The following is a 16,854-nucleotide window of genomic DNA, read 5'->3' as shown; positions in this document are numbered from 1 at the left end:
ATACAACTTTGATCTACAACAAACTGTTCAGGTGGGCAGGTTAATTGGACTCACTGAGTTATAGTAAAATTAATTAAAATAAATTCTATCTCTACACATACTCTGGAATGTCTTTAGAGATTTAAAAAATCTTATCAATATACAGCCATGATAATGTGAACGTTATTTACAAAAGAATTAAAATAAGACAAGCTTCAAACTTCCCATCCATAAAACTAAACTGTGGAAACCCAGAGAGCAATGACTACAGGTTATTGATGAGAAAGGTAGTAGCCCAGTAATCCTATTTCCAGAAAAATTGTTATCACTGAAGTGTGATGACAGTAGGGAAAAACCTCATGTACAAGACTTCAGAGCTCACCCTACTCTTTTGCCTGCCCTAAGAAAACCATTCTCCAGACGACTCACAAATAAAGCAGAGGAAATCAATAATGGGAAAATCATAGCGTTAAAAACTATGGCGGTGGGTATTTAAAATCAATCAAATCCACAAATACAAGTGTAAATAATTGCTTTAAGATTTTAATGCTTTAAAATATATTGGAAAAGGCTCAATAAAATATGGGAAATATGTATAATAAAAATGGAATATGTGTATAAGAACAATCTGGACCAATATCCACAGACCAGAATTAAAAAATAAGGAAACAGGAAGTGGGTTAGTGAACAGGGCAAGGAAAGTTGTGCTAAGTTCCTAGTTGGGTGTAAGGGGGGTCAAAGCGGATAATTTGAAAAACAATGGCTAAATATAGTTATTTGACAAACTTAAAAAGCAACCATTTTACCATTTAAAGCAAGAGTATTCTCTTTTGAATTCCTACAAAAGATAAAATCAAACAAAATACAGTTGATAAAACAAAACGCACAAAAAAATCCACAAGGAAGGAAAGAAAATTAAATTAATAAAATAAAATAACAACAGTAAAGCCAGGCATAACAGTCGTGGCAGCAGGTGGAAATAGGATGAACTTAGTATTCCTAGTAAGAAATAGTATCTCCTTACCAAAAGGAGATACTATCAGATTTGATAGCAAACAAACCCAGCTTAAAAAGAAACATACCTAAGAAATGATTCAGAAAGTTTAATAGTAAAAGAATAAATATTTAATATAGTGTGAAAACAGTAACAGAAAAATCAGTGATGGTGTATTAATATCATACAAAGGAGAGTTGAAATTCAGATCATTAAAATGGAGTCAGAGAAAAATTTTATACTAATCAATGGTGCAATTAAAATAAAGATACAATAATCATATACACCTTGTGAACCAAAGAACAACATACATATTATATAAAGAAAACTTTATTTTTCTTTTCTTTTATTTAAATTTAATGCAATCTCTTTCAAAAACCTATGAGCTTAATTACATACAATTTTTATCTGTCAAGTGTATCTCAATAAAGGTGGAAAAATAGAGCTTACATGAATGGGTAAACAAAATGTGTTATATGCATACAATGAAACATTTTTCATCCTTAAAAAGGAATGAAAATCTGACATGCTACGACATGAATTAACCTCGAAAACATTATGCTAAGTTAAATAAGTCAGACACAAAAGGACAAATATTATATCCCATATGAGATATCTAAAATAGTATTCATAGAAACAGAAAGTAGAATAGAGGTTACCAGGAAGTGAGGGGAGGAGGGAATGAGGAGTTATTTTTTAATGGAGCCATAGTTTCAGTTTTGAAAAGTGAAAAAATTTAGAAGATGAATAGTGATGATGGCTGCACAACAAAGAGAATGTACTTAATGCCATTAAATTGTACACTTAAAAATAATTAAAATGACAAATTTTATATTTTACCACAATTTTTAATAATAATCTTTTATTTTTTTAATTGAAGTATAATTGACTTGCAATATAATATTAGTTTCAGTTGTGATTCAGTATTTTTATAGCTTGTACTCCATCTACAGTTATTATAAAATAATGGCTATATTTCCCTGTGTTGTACAATATATCCTTATTGATTAGTCATTTTATACATAGTAGATTGTATCTCTTCAATCCCTACCCTATCTTGCCCCTCCCCCCTTCCTTCTCCCCACTGGTAACCACTAGTTCGTTTTCTATATCTGAGAGTCTGTTTCTCCTTTGTTATATTCATTAATTAGTTTTATTTTTTAGATTCCGCATATAAGTGATAACATACAGTATTTGTCTTTCTCCGTCTGACTTACTTCACTAAGCATAATAACCTATATGTCCATCCATGTTGTTGCAAATGTCAGAATTTCATTCTTTTTTATGGCTTATTAGTATTTCAATCTGTGTGTGTGTGTGTGTGTGTGTGTGTGTGTATACACACACACACACACACACACACACACACACATATACATACATACATACAGCTCATCGACTTTATCCATTCATCTGTTGATGGACACTTAGATTGCTTCCATATCTTGGCTATTGTAAATAATGCTTCTATGAACACTGCGGTGCATGTATCTTTTGAATTAATGTTTTCATTTTCTTTAGATATATACCCAGGAGTGGAATTGGTGGCTCACATGGTAGTTCTATTTTTAATTTTTTTGAGGAACCTCCATTCTGTTTTCACAGTGGCTGCACCAATTTACATTCCCGTCAAGAATGTACTAGGACCACTTATTGAAGAGGCTGTCTTTTCTCCACTGTATATTCTTGCCTCCTTTATCAAAGATAAGGTGGCCATATGTGCGTGGGTTTATCTCTGAGCTTTCTATCCTGTTCCATTGATCTATATTTCTGGTTTTGTGCCAGTACCATACTGTCTTGATTACTGTAGCTTTGTAGTATAGTCTGAAGTCAGGGAGCCTGATTCCTCCAACTCTGTTTTTCGTTCTCAAGATTGCTTTGGTTATTTGGGGTCTTTTGTGTTTCCATACAAATTGTGAAATTTTTTGTTCTAGTTCTGTGAAAAATGCCAGTGGTAGTTTGATAGGGATTGCATTGAATCTGTAGATTGCTTTGGGTAGTAGAGTCATTTTCACAATGTTGATTCTTCCAATCCAAGAATATGGTATATCTCTCCATCTATTTGTATCATCTTTAATTTCTTTCATCAGTGTCTTATAATTTTCTGCATACAGGTCTTTTGTCTCCTTAGGTAGGTTTATTCCTAGATATTTTATTCTTTTTGTTGCAATGGTAAATGGGAATGTTTTCTTAATTTCACTTTCAGATTTCTCATCATTAGTGTATAGGAATGCCAGAGATTTCTGTGCATTAATTTTGTATCCTGCTACTTTACCAAATTCATTGATTAGCTCTAGTAGTTTTCTGGTAGCATCTTTGGGATTCTCTGTGCTGGGAAAACTGGACAGGTACATGTAAAAGTATGAGATTAGAACACTTCCTAACACCATACACAAAAATAAGCTCAAAATGGATTAAAGACCTAAATGTAAGGCCAGAAACTATCAAACTCTTATAGGAAAACATAGGCAGAACACTCTGTGACATAAATCACAGCAAGATCCTTTTTGACCCACCTCCTAGAGAAATGGAAATAAAAACAAAAATAAACAAATGGGACCTAATGAAACTTAAAAGCTTGTGCACAACAAAGGAAACCATAAACAAGATGAAAAGACAGCCCTCAGAATGGGAGAAAATATTTGCAAATGAAGCAACTGAAAAAGGATTAATCTCCAAAATTTACAAGCAGCTCATGCAGCTCAACAACAAAAAAACAACCCAATCCAAAAATGGGCAGAAGACCTAAATAGACATTTCTCCAAAGATATACAGATTGCCAACAAACACATGAAAGAATGCTCACATCATTAATCAGTAGAGAAATGCAAATCAAAACTATAATGAGATATCATCTCACACCAGTCAGAATGGCCATAATCAAAAAATCTAGAAACAATAAATGCTGGAGAGGGTGTGGAGAAAAGGGAACACTCTTGCACTGCTGGTGGGAATGTGAATTGGTACAGCCACTATGGAGAACAGTATGGAGGTTCCTTAAAAAACTACAAATAGAACTACCATACGACCCAGCAATCCCACTACTGGGCATATACCCTGAGAAAACCATAATTCAAAAAGAGTCATGTACCACAATGTTCATTGCAGCCCTATTTATAATAGCCAGGAGATGGAAGCAACCTAAGTGTCCATCAACAGATGAATGGATAAAGAAGATGTGGCACATATATACAATGGAATATTACTCAGCCATAAAAAGAAACGAAATTGGGTTATTTGTAGTGAGGTGGATGGACCTAGAGTCTGTCATACCGAGTGAAGTAAGTCAGAAAGAGAAAAACAAATACCATATGCTAACACATATATATGGAATCTAAGAAAAAAAAAAGTCATGAAGAACCTAGGGGTAAGGCGGGAATAAAGGCACAGACCTACTAGAGAATGGACTTGAAGATATGGGGAGGGGGAAGGGTAAGCTGTGACAAAGTGAGAGAGTGACATGGACATATATACACTACCAAACGTAAAATAAATAGCTAGTGGGAAGCAGCCGCATAGCACAGGGAGATCAGCTTGGTGCTTTTTGACCACCTAGAGGAGTGGGATAGGGAGGGTGGGAGGGAGGGAGACGCAAGAGGGAAGAGATATGGGAACATATGTACATGTATTACTGATTCGCTTTGTTATGAAGCAGAAACTAGCACACCATTGTAAAGCAATTATACTCCAATAAAGATGTTAAAAAAAAAAAAAAGAATGTCCTAGGGTTTTCTTTTCTCCACATCCTCACCATCATTTGTTGTTTGTAGACTTTTTGAAAATAGCCCTTCTGACAGGGTGAGGTGACATATCTCATTCTGGTTTTGATTTGCATTTTTCTGGTGATTAGCAATGTTGAGCATCTTTTTATGTGCCTGTTGACCAATTGTATATCTTCTTTGGAAAAATGTCTACTCAGGTCTTCTGCCCTTTTTTTTTTTTTTTCGCGGTACGCAGGCCTCTCACTGCTGTGGCCTCTCCCGTTGCGGAGTACAGGCTCCAGACGCATAGGCTCAGCGGCCATGGCTCACAGTCCCAGCCGCTCTGTGGCATGTGGGATCTTCCTGGACTGGGGCACGAACCCATGTCTTCTGCATCGGCAGGTGGACTCTCAACCACTGCACCACCAGGGAAGCCCCTACTGCCCATTTTTAATCAGGTTCTTTTTTTTTTAATATTGAGTTATAAGAACTGTTTATATATTTTGGTTATTAACCTTTATCAGTCATATCTTTTGCATGTATTTTTCTCCCATTCAGTAGGTTGTCTTTTTGTCAATGGTTCCCTTTGCTGTCCAAAAGCTTTTAAGTTTAATTAGGTCCCATTTGTTTATTTTTGCTTTTCTTTCTTTTGCCTTGGGAGACAGACCCCAAAAAATATTTGTCCAATTTATGTCAAAGAGTGTTCTGCCTGTGTTCGCTTCTAGGAGTTTTTGGTTTTAGGTCTTATATTTAGGTCTTTAATCTGTTTTGAGTTGATTTCTGTATATGGTTTAGTGAATGTTCTAATTTCATTTTTTTACATGTAGTTGTCCAGTTTTCCCAGCACCTCTTATTGAAGAGACTGTTTTTCCTCCATTGTATATTCTTGCCTTCTTTGTCATAAATTAATTGATCATAAGTGCATGGGCTTATTTCTGCATTCTCTATTCTGTTCCATTGATCTGTGTGTCTGTTTTCATGACAGTACCATGCTGTTTTGATTACTGTAGCTTTGTAGTATTGTCTGAAGTCAGGGAGCATGAAAACTTTGTTCTTTTTTCCTCAAGATTGCTTTTGCAATTTTGGGTCTTTTGTGGTTCCATATAAATTTTAGGATTATTTATTCTAGTTCTGTGGGAAATGTCATAGGTATTTTGAAAGAGGTTGCATTAAATCTGTAGATTGCTTTGAGTAGTATGGAAATTTTAACAATTCTTCCTATCTATGAACACAGGATATCTTTCCATTCCTTTGTATCATCTTCAGTTTCCTTCATCAGTGTTTTATAGTTTTCAGAGTATAGGTCTTTCACTTCCTTGGTTAAGTTTATTCCTAGGTATTTTATTCCAAAAAATTGAAGAGGCAGGAACACTCACAAAATCATTCTCAGAGGCCACTGTTACCCTGATACCAAAACCAGACAAAGACACTATGAAAAAAAGAAAATTACAGGGCAATATCTCTGATGAATGTAGATTAAAAACGCTCAACAAAATACTAACCAATCAAATTCAATAATACCTTAAAAGGATCATATACCATGATCAAGTGGGATTTATTCCAGGAATGCAAGGATGGTTGAACATCCACAAATCAATGGGATATACTACATTAACAAAAGGAATGATAAAAATCACATGATCATCTCAATAGATGCAGAAAATGCATTTGTCAAAATTCAGCATCCATTTATGATAAAGAACTCTCAACAAAGTTGGTATAGAGGGAACATATCCCAACATAATAAAGGCCATTTATGACAAACATCCACATCATACTGTCACCCACAGCCAACATCATACTCAATGGTAAAAAACTGAAAGCTTTTCCTCTAAAACCAGGAACAACACAAGGATGCCCACTCTTGCCACCTTTATTTAACATAGTGTTGTAAGTTCTAGCCACAGCAATTAGACAAGGAAAAGAAATAAAAAATATCAAAAATTGGAAGGAAAAAAAGTAAAAGAGTCACTATTTACAGATGGCATAATAGTATGTATAGAAAACCCTGAAGTCTACCAAAAAACTATCAGAACTAATAGAGTTCAGTAAATTTGAAGAATACAAGATTAATATATAGAAATATGTTGCTTTTCTCTACACTAATAGTGAACTATCAGAAAGAGAAAGAAGAAAATAATCCCATTTAAAATCATACCAAAAAGAATAAAATACCAAGGAATAAATACAATAAAAAAAAGAGCTTACAACATCTTTTCAAGATCTATGGACCATTTTTCTAAGTGATAACATTCTATAACACAAAGAAAACAAAAAAGCAGAAAATACTCAAGTTGCATTCCATGGCTGCAAGCAATAAAGCCAAATTTTAAATAACAAATTTAAAAACCACCATCAGAAACAAAAACTGGGCTAGTTGGAAATTCAAAACAATATTCTATGTGACTATTGGGTTTTAAATAAAATTAAGACTTAGAAATCTTTAAGAAGTTATTGAAAATGCAAGAGAGTAGTACTTAATAAAGCATGAGATAAGAAAGCATGTACTCAAAGGGCTAGCAGCACTGGTTTTTATTATCAAAGAAGAAAAATAAATATAAAATATAAGCTTCCAAATCAATGATTTAGAGAAGATAAAAAAGCAACAGTAATTGAAGCAGAAATGTATTTTAATGTTTATTTGAAAAAAATAAAAGGCAGAAGTGTATGAATTAGAAAACAGTGTAAGAGGTAAATGTAAGAGTTGTTGTAGAAGAGAGATAAATAGTAAATAAAATCAACAAAATGAGATGTAGCAGGTGCAGGGAAATTTTTAAAAGGAAAAAAGAAAATACATGTCTTTCTTTATTTAACAAATAGTTCAATAAATGTTTGATATCACAGAAAATCTAGAAGAAATGAATAATTTACCTATTATATATATATTCATATACATTTGACTTGGTAAATATAAAAAATTGAATAGACTTATAGAATAATTTGGAGAACGTATCAGTGAATGCATTTCCCACTCCCAGATATCTTCATGCTCTACTCCAGAACATGGGAAAAAATGGAAACTGCATAGTTTATTTCATGAAGCCATTATAACTTTGCTTATGAAACTAGGCGTAAAGCAAAAACTGTTGCCACAAATTTAGTACATCCATACCATAGAAAAGTAATCAGCAATGAAAAAAAAAGAATGAACTGCTGATACATGTAACAACTTGGAGGAATCTCACAGAAATTATATTAAGTGAAAAAAGTCAATCTCAAAAGGTTACATACTGTATGATTCCATTTTTATAGCATTCTTGAGGTGACAAAAATTCAGAAATGGAGAACAGTTATTGGCTAGGGGTCAAGGATGGAATGGGGTAGAGGAATAAGGAAGGGAGGTAAGTGTAATTGGAAAGGGCCCCATGAAGGGTCCTTATGGTGATTGAACTGTTCAGTATCTTGACTGTGGTGGTGGATACATGAACATGATTAAATTGTATAAAACTAAATGTACACAGATGAGTAAAAGTAAAACTAGGGAAATCTGAATTTTTTAAAAAACTATACACAAAATTCACTTGAGTTCCAATAAGCTCATATTTAAAAATGAAGTGTTTGAAATCAAAGTTCTCATGTCATGCATTCATGAATTGTGCTCACAAATTGTTGAGTTATGTATTATACCTAATACAGTGCCACAGCATGAGCGGTTTAGAGATAAGTAAAACTCTGTCCTAGCAGATACAAGTTTATACTCTATTTGGTGAAGACTGTAATCAGCATAACAAAAAATAAATAAATGCTTTTGAAACAAAAATTAAAAACAAATTAAAAAAATTAAAATGAAGTTGAATTTGACAGTATATTAAAAGAATGACCCACCACAATTAAATAGGTTTTCTCCCAAAGATATAAGGGTCATTTACTGCTAGTAAATCTATTATCTCTAGTATTTTAACCAATAGTTTATAGGAGGAATTTCAGTTGATCATTTTAAGAAATACTAGAAAAGTACTTGATAAAAATGAAATACACATTTATGTTTTAAAAATAAAACATAGTCTTAGAAAAGTAGGAAAGTAAGTGTGTTTTCATGACAAAATAAAGGCTCCCTTAACATAATGAACCATGTCCTGTTTTACAATTGGACCCTAGTAAGTTTTCCTATCAAAATACAGAACAAGAGGATTGCAGCGGCCGTATCTTATTTAACATTGTTTTGGAAGTTCTTGCATGTATTACAAGAAAAGGAGGTAAAAGGTAAAAGAGCCCTTGTAAAAAAGGAGACAAAATTATCATTATTTGCCAGTTAAAACTATTTTGGAAATTAATAAAATTAATATCAGTTCATCTGGAAAAGTGAAATAAACAGGCAAGAATACCTAAGAAAATTTTGGAAAAGATAAATAATAAGAGGAAACTTGCCCTACAGACATTAATAATTGGAACAGTGAAACTCCCACAGACCATTGGAACAGATAAAATATTCCTGAAACACACCATGGTATTTATAAGAATTTATGTTTAATGAAACGATAGGGAATGGGTGATTTAGAAAAATAAGCCCTTGGAGAAAAAAATCCAATTACAACTTCACATCATACCAAAATAAGTTTCCAGAAACAATTAACCCACCAAAAATAAAGCTAGAAAAATATAATTGAGCATTTAACTGACCTCTAGCTAGAGAGAAATAATTGAGAGATTTGTATACATAAGAACCTAAAAAATTCTGTGTATTAGAAAACAAAGCCAACGAAAATCAAAAGCAGTGTGAAGGCACATGAGTAAGCACGTTTAAATTAAAGAAAATCTTAACATCCTAACAACAAAAAAGGGAAAAAGGCAAAGTAGACAACACTCCAATGAAGAAATTGACAAATAAACTTAGGAGAAAATGTTTGGCTTCCCTTATAATTCATCATTATTTACCATTCAACATTTCTAAGAGTTCTTTCCAATACTCAGCACTGGCAAAGTCCGTGAAAAGCGTTCATGGACTTTTGGTAAGATGACAAATATGTACGGCTCTTGTGAAGGTAGTTTGTTAATATGGATCAATAAACATAAATGTTATCCTAACTTTTAACCCAGTAATTAACTCAACTTTTAGGAATTTATACTAAAAAATTACCACATATACATATTTATAAGGAACCCATTTAACTTTAATTTATAAACTTTGACATATAGTTGAATAATGTCTCCTTTTACTATACACTAATTTAGCTTATACTTGCGTGTTTAAAATCTCATGTAAACATGTTGATAAATGTTGGGTTTTTTCCCACTCACATTTCATTCTTATTCAGATTCTTGTATTTTTTTTATATCACTGGCATCATTTTTTGAGCATCTAACACGGTGTTTCAGGGGACATCATTTCAGTCCCCTCTGTTGGACATACAGCTCTTTTTTGGCTCTATGTGGGAAGCTGTTCTGGGAAATTTTATTACCAGGCACAGATACTAATTCACATGATTAGTATCTGTGAGTATTTTTGATCTCCCTAGTGAAACCCACTTCCTGTATGACATTTTATAAAGCTTTTTAAAAGATTGGTTTACAATGAATCTTGTTTACAGTACTTTAAATCATAAGCTCATATTCCCCAAGAATAATTTCCAAATCTGTATAATATTTCTTGGCCTACTTCTGTCAGGTGACACCTGAACATGTCTAAAACAAGCACTGGTTGAGGTCATTTAAGGCAAAGATATCGTTACCAAATATTACACTTTGCTCAGAAGAGAGTATTTGAAAGATTATTTTCTAGTACAGAAGGTTTTGTAAAAGAAAAAAAAAAGTATTAATTTTCTCTTTTGTGAAAGGTAACTAATTTTAGTTTTAAAGAATGACTTTTGTCATATATTGGAACTTATACACTAATCAGACATGCCACAAAGATTTATACACAAGAGTGTTTATTGAAGCATTATTATAAAACAGTAAAAAGTCAAGTGTCCAATGATAGAGGGTACTGAAATTAATTATTATGCATTCATCAAACTGAACACCATATAATCAATACAATTCTGTGTTAAAAGAATACTTAATAACATAGGAAAAGGCTCATAAAATAATAGGTGAAAAAATCTTACAACAAAATTGTAGGTACTGATGTGGGAAGGTATGTATATATTTGTGTATTTGCATAGGAAGAGAAAAAAATGGAAAACATTCACCAAAATATTTCGGTGATTACCTTTAGATTGTAATATTTGGGATGGTTTTAGCTACCTTCTTCCCACGTTTTTATCCTTTTCAAGTTTTTTTCTCCGTGAGACTATGCTAATCCTATAATCAAAAAAAAAGAGCATTTATTTAAAAAATAAACAAAATGCTCTACAAATGATTAATTACTAGAATGACTTTTATCCATGAAAGGCTCTATTTCTCTTATTTTCCATGATAGGTAAGGTGTTATGCTCACTGTTCTGTGACTCCACCGTGTAAAGTGATTATCAGCAACTGGCGTTGCTTCTTTGAACTGCTGAGCAAGCAGAAGCAGAGGCACATCTTCCATCTAGTTTTGAGTAGATGAAAAGGAGGGACACACGTAAACATGATGACTGAGCCCTGGAGGGCTCCCAGGTATCACTGGCTTCATTTGGCTGGTTCTCATGCATGTGCTCTTTCTTGGTCTGTCCATAGTCTTTCTTCGTGGACCACAACAGTCGAGCTACCACTTTCATTGACCCCCGAATCCCTCTTCAGAATGGGCGTCTTCCCAACCATCTGACACATCGACAGCACCTCCAGAGACTCCGAAGTTACAGCGCTGGAGAGGTAAACCCCTCTCCCCCTGCCCCACCGTTCACAGGACCATAGACTCTACCTCTGCTGGTGGAGCCAGGATCTAGGGTTGTCTGTTCCTCCAGGAGCTGAGCCATATCCGTATGCTCTTTAGCAGAGTGGATGAGGACTCGGGGCACCCACTTTGTGCCCTAGACCCATCTTCAGATTGCCTTCCTTCTGCCTCCCTTTTTGTCCTACACAATCACACTACTGAAAAATTGATCTAGTTTAAAGGAGACTGAAAATGCATCCCTACACTTATGACTGGAGAGGTGCTTCCTCAGGCCCACTGGTCACATGTAAATTCTTAAAAGATCGTGGAAGTGCCAGGCAGCATATGACTGCATTTAAACTTCTACCTCTCCCTGGATCCTGGAAAAGACTTCAGTAGTGCATTCGTGGACTGAAAACTGGGGGAATCAATTGGGCCACATGAATACTCTGTTCCCACCCTACCATCTGCTCTTCCCTGATTTATATTTTCTTTCACTCGACATGATTATCTTCTGCTGGGCCGTGAAAGGCTGTCCCCCCCCTTTTTTTTAACTTTTTATTTTATATGGAGTATAGTTGATTAACAATGTTGTGTTAGTTTCAGGTGTATAGCAAAGTGATTCAGTTATACATATACATGTATCTATTCTTTTTCAAATTCTTTTCCTATAGCACAGGGAATACTGCTCAATATTACGTAACAACCTAAAAGACTGCCCCCTTTCTTAAACATCAGGTTCCTTGCCTTTCTGAATTCCTGTTTCTATATCCCATACCCTTTCCTGTTCTCCTTTCTCAAACCAAAACTCAAAACATAGCTCTCTTCTATCGCTAATCAGCTCTTGATATTAAAATGAGCAAATCCCTTTATGTCCTCACTGACATTTCCCGAATAGCTACACCTTCTTTTCATACAAACCACCAGGATCTCAGGAGGTGTGGGCTCTGAAAACCATTTCCCATGAAGCAGCTTGTAGAGTTAGATTACCGTGAGGTTAAAAAATGAAGAAAGTGGTATAGGAAGCAAAGAAATATATCTATGCGGTCCCACAGAGAGTCATTCCAGGGAGAGCCACAGTGGACGTCTCTGGAGAAACAGAAAATAACCATCTACCTGACAGCCTCCAGAGAATAAACATGAGTCTCAAGGGAAGAGCTTGTTGTTTTAATGAAAGCTTAGTGCACAAAAAGAAAATCTTCACTGGTTTTTCGGGGGACTCATCTGTATACACTGAGAAACGTAACTATTTCCAACCAAGGGTACTCATGGTTTAAGGCCAGTGTGATAAATTGAATTTTTCTTTCATGGAGTCATCTTAAATATCATTGTTTTAGGATGCCTCTGAAAGCATGTTAACTCTTTCTGCATATACGTAATATCTGTATGTGACCATGCAGAGAGGGAGTATTATACCTCCCCAAGGGTTTTGTGGGTTTCAGGACGCTTCAGATACCAGGCACTCAGCGGCAGACACGTTCACAGGCTACAGAAAGCCAGGCCTCCACTTCTCAGCTCAACACGTATAGTCCCCCTCCCTTTTATAACACGTCAGAAATTTCAAGATGTATTGTCTTCATATGATAACGGATAAATTCAAAATTCTGCATCAACTTGAAATATGCCATTTTAATGTATTTAAATATTTAATATTTATTTTTAATATTATTTAATTTTAATTTTTTTAATATTTAATATTATTAAGGTAATTTCAGTGTTAACATAGAGTAACTGCATAAGGTAAAAGAAGCTCAGTACCGCAGACAGATTCACCACGGTTCATTTTTTTTAAAGTCAATCACTCAGTGAAAACCCTAAACATATAGATCTGTTACACATATACGAAATTAACCCAAAAATGTAAATATTAGAGCCTTCCTGTTGAAAGAACAAGATTAAGATCATGAGCATTACTTGCATTCCCTGTTCCAAAACGTTTATTTGATGTGATTGACTAGCCCAAACACAGTCACGTTGAATATCAATATTAATAACAAAATGCCGTCTGAATCAAGCCAAGAAAGTCTAACACATAATGACAAAAGGGTGTCAGTGTGTGTCAGCCATCTGGTTGCCTCGTAATTCATTCAGTCTCCAACTGACTGTCCGTCAGGTTTTTAAACCCCTCTCATCTCTCTGCCCAACCTCTCTCTGCTGGCAGCTTTTCACTGACACAAGGGAAAACCAAGAAAGCAACCAAGAGAGAAGCTGGGAGGCAGAGGATATCTGACCCAGAGGCAGCGCACCAGAGAAAACAGAGACCCAGCCTCTGTGAAAACAAATACCTGGTTCCTCTTACTGTGAGAACGCACAGCCTAGGGACTGAGGAGTCAGGAGGACCTGGGTATAAAAATAGAGAGAGGGGTGTGGCAGAAATGCTAATTGTGTTTGCTGTGCCCCAAACATTGATTAAGTACATGGCCTGCCATGAGCACTGTGAAATGCAAAGATGTATGAGATACGATCCCTGTCCTGGAGAAATTTGTATTCTATTTTTGAAGCCAGGCCAAAAACACACACAGAGTTAGGTAACAGGAGAAATTAGAATACGACTGAGTGCCAAGAGAGACGTTAGGACAGATGCCACAGTTCAAAAGAGGCCAAGGAAAAGTATCTTTTAAAAGAAGGTACTTGACCTAGACCTAGAAAAATCGGTAAAACCTAGCTAAGTACAAAGACAGAGGAAGGACAGCCCCACAGAGAGCACAGCACAAGCGTCAGTGCCGAGGTGGGATTGAGAAAGGTCTGCAGAAAGACGAGGAATAAATAGTTCACTGTGACCAGAATAGTAAGTTTCCACTTGGTTTTTGTCTTGAATTGTGGAAAGCTTTGAATGCCACGTAGAAGAGCTGGGACTTTTTTATGAGTCCATTGAATGAATTTGAGAAGAAGAATATGATGATTGATATGTAAACATGGGCTTTTAGAGATCAGTTCGCCCATTGCTTCTCCAAAGGAGAAGACTATTGACAGTTTGGGATGACAGTTCTCGGATGCGTGGACGCATCCCTTGCATTGCAGGATCTTTTCTCCTGGTCCCATCCATTAAATTTCAGGAATGTCCCCGCCTCACCAGTTACTATGACAACAAAAACAAAAACAAAACAGAATAGCCCTGAGCATCTCCAAACACTCCTAGATGGTAATTCCACTCCAGTTAAGAATCGTATTTCACAGTCAAGTACACTGAAATATCAAGAGCTCAAGTCACCCAGGGAGTTCAGGACCAAAGTCCAGATTTCCCAACTCCCAGTCCAGTGTGAACTCATATTTTTAAAGAAGACAGTGACAGCCAAGAAGAGGCAGAATTGTGGCACAGAGAGATTTGAGAGAGAAAGGCCGTGAGAGGCCACTGCCCCAGACCAGGTAGGAGGTGATGAGGCCCTAAGCTGGGGTGACGAAGAGACAGCAAAACCTCAGGGAAGTCGAGGGCTGTGGAGCAGGGGTACCTGGGACTTGGGTTAGCAGATGGGAGTCCCAGCTGTGGCTTCTCCGCAGAGGTGCTGTGTGCCATCGCGCCTTCCTTCCCTTTCCGGGGCCTCAGTTTCCCCGTCTGCATCTGGAGACAAGGGGACTGGATGGCCACTAAAGCCCCTTCCAGCTCTGTGGTTCTTAGAGTCTGTGAGGCTTGACCCACAGTCCCCAAAACAGCTCACAGGTAAGATGAGCAGGAAAGCCAGGTGGGGAGGCTGGTAGGTGTGCCTTTAGGTAAGTTGATGAGTATGGAAACAGTAGGAGAGCCGATTAGAAATGACAGCTAAGCAGACGGAAATATGAGACTCAGGAATATCAGTGAACTCTTTCCATAATCTGCGATTTTTCTGTGTCACCTCTCATGGGCAATGGGGAACTCACTATAGATGTTTCTTAGACCTCAACTTTAGGAACCAGTTTTTTCTTCTGTTCACCTTTGTGAGCCATTTTTTGAGTGTTACCCAGGGGTTGATCTTTTTTATCCATTGCATTTAAGGATGGAATTAAAATCAGTGTCTAGGGACTTCCCTGGAGGTCCAGTGGTTGGGACTCCGTGCTTCCACTGCAGGGCGCGTGGGCTCGATCCCTGGTCGGGGAACTAGGACCCCGACATGCCGTGCGGCGAGGCAAAAAACAAAATCAATTTCTATATTCAAGATCCTAAATGGTAAAAATTCCCCTCAAAACCCCAACATATTTGATTTTATGCATAAAAAGATCATTATTTGACACTTCAACATGCATTTTTTTTTTTTTTTTTTTTTTGCGGTACGCGGGCCTCTCACTGCTTGGCCTCTCCCGTTGTGGAGCACAGGCTCCGGACGCACAGGCTTAGCGGCCATGGCTCATGGGCCCAGCCGCTACGCGGCATGTGGGATCTTCCCGGACCGGGGCACAAACCCGTGTCCCCTGCATCGGCAGGCGAACTCTCAACCACTGCGCCACCAGGGAAGCCCTAACATGCATTTTAATACAGTGGCACATCTGTGTGCAATATATTTAAGTACCAACAAAACAGGCTTGGTTTCTTCCATAGTGTCCAAATGGAATTGGACATAGATAAATGGAAGGGGCACATAGGGCCATAAATATTGGATCCCATCTCTCTATCAGTAAGGAAATCACGGAAGGTCAAATTTTGTCTTGTTTATACTGCAGTTTGCAGTATAAATTAACATTAATAAGGAAGGATAGCAGAACACATAATGTTAATTTCTTTCACCACCTTATCTTGGTCAGGTTAGAAAGTCATTAGTGATAGAAAATTTCTGGGAGGGTACACATAAAAATGCTTAACAGTAATTGCCTCAAGGGAAAGGGCAGGAGTCTGGCAGGAAAGAAAATTGACTTTTCACTCTCAAAGCAGAAGTCACCGTGAGTCATTCTTTGCAGTGAGCTGTTCTTACGACAAAAGTGATTGCATCAGCTCTGATGACAGAGGCCATCATGCAGGAAGCTGCCCTTTGGGGAGGGTAGCTTTTGCACTGTGTTTTAAAATCGGTAGTTTTCCTCTTGATTCCATGTAACCTGTACTGGATTACAGGTTTGTTTGGAAGTTTGTAAAATTCAGACACCTGTGACAATACACTTTTGAATTATAAACAGTGTATAATGAGTGTAGAAAATACAAGCACAGATGGAAAAGAAGTTAAAAGGCAGGTACAGTCCCCCATCTGGAGACAATTCCTGGTGAACATAGAAGTAAACAATTGAATCATACTGTCTATGGTTCTGTATCTTCCTTTACCATTATAGTACATTGTAGATAGTTTCTATGCCATTAAAATTCTGCTATACTTTATCATATGGATTTGCCATAATTTGACTCAAGCCTTTCTCTGGACATTCTGTTTATCACCCACTTTTCGCTATTATAAATATGTTGAAAAACTCAAACATAGATCTCTCTTCGCTTTCCAAACTTTGTTAATTCTCCATTTTTAGAGTACAGAAGGAATCGAGAGATGAACGTA

General features: G+C 36.4%; 1 protein-coding gene across 1 annotated transcript in view; it reads left to right on the top strand.

Moving 5' to 3' along the window:
• HECW1 (HECT, C2 and WW domain containing E3 ubiquitin protein ligase 1) overlaps positions 1-16,854 on the top strand; it is a 256,280-nt gene that overhangs the window by 166,409 nt on the left and 73,017 nt on the right. The window contains exon 14 of the mRNA XM_019940665.3: positions 11,272-11,406. Coding sequence (XP_019796224.2) covers positions 11,272-11,406 — 135 coding nt within the window. The remainder of the gene's footprint in view (positions 1-11,271; positions 11,407-16,854) is intronic.

The sequence above is a fragment of the Tursiops truncatus genome, chromosome 9 (genome assembly GCF_011762595.2).
Source record: "Tursiops truncatus isolate mTurTru1 chromosome 9, mTurTru1.mat.Y, whole genome shotgun sequence".
Taxonomy (NCBI): Eukaryota; Metazoa; Chordata; class Mammalia; order Artiodactyla; family Delphinidae; genus Tursiops; species Tursiops truncatus.
Note: the sequence above shows the minus strand (reverse complement) of the source record. Positions and strands in the feature narration are given on the sequence as shown.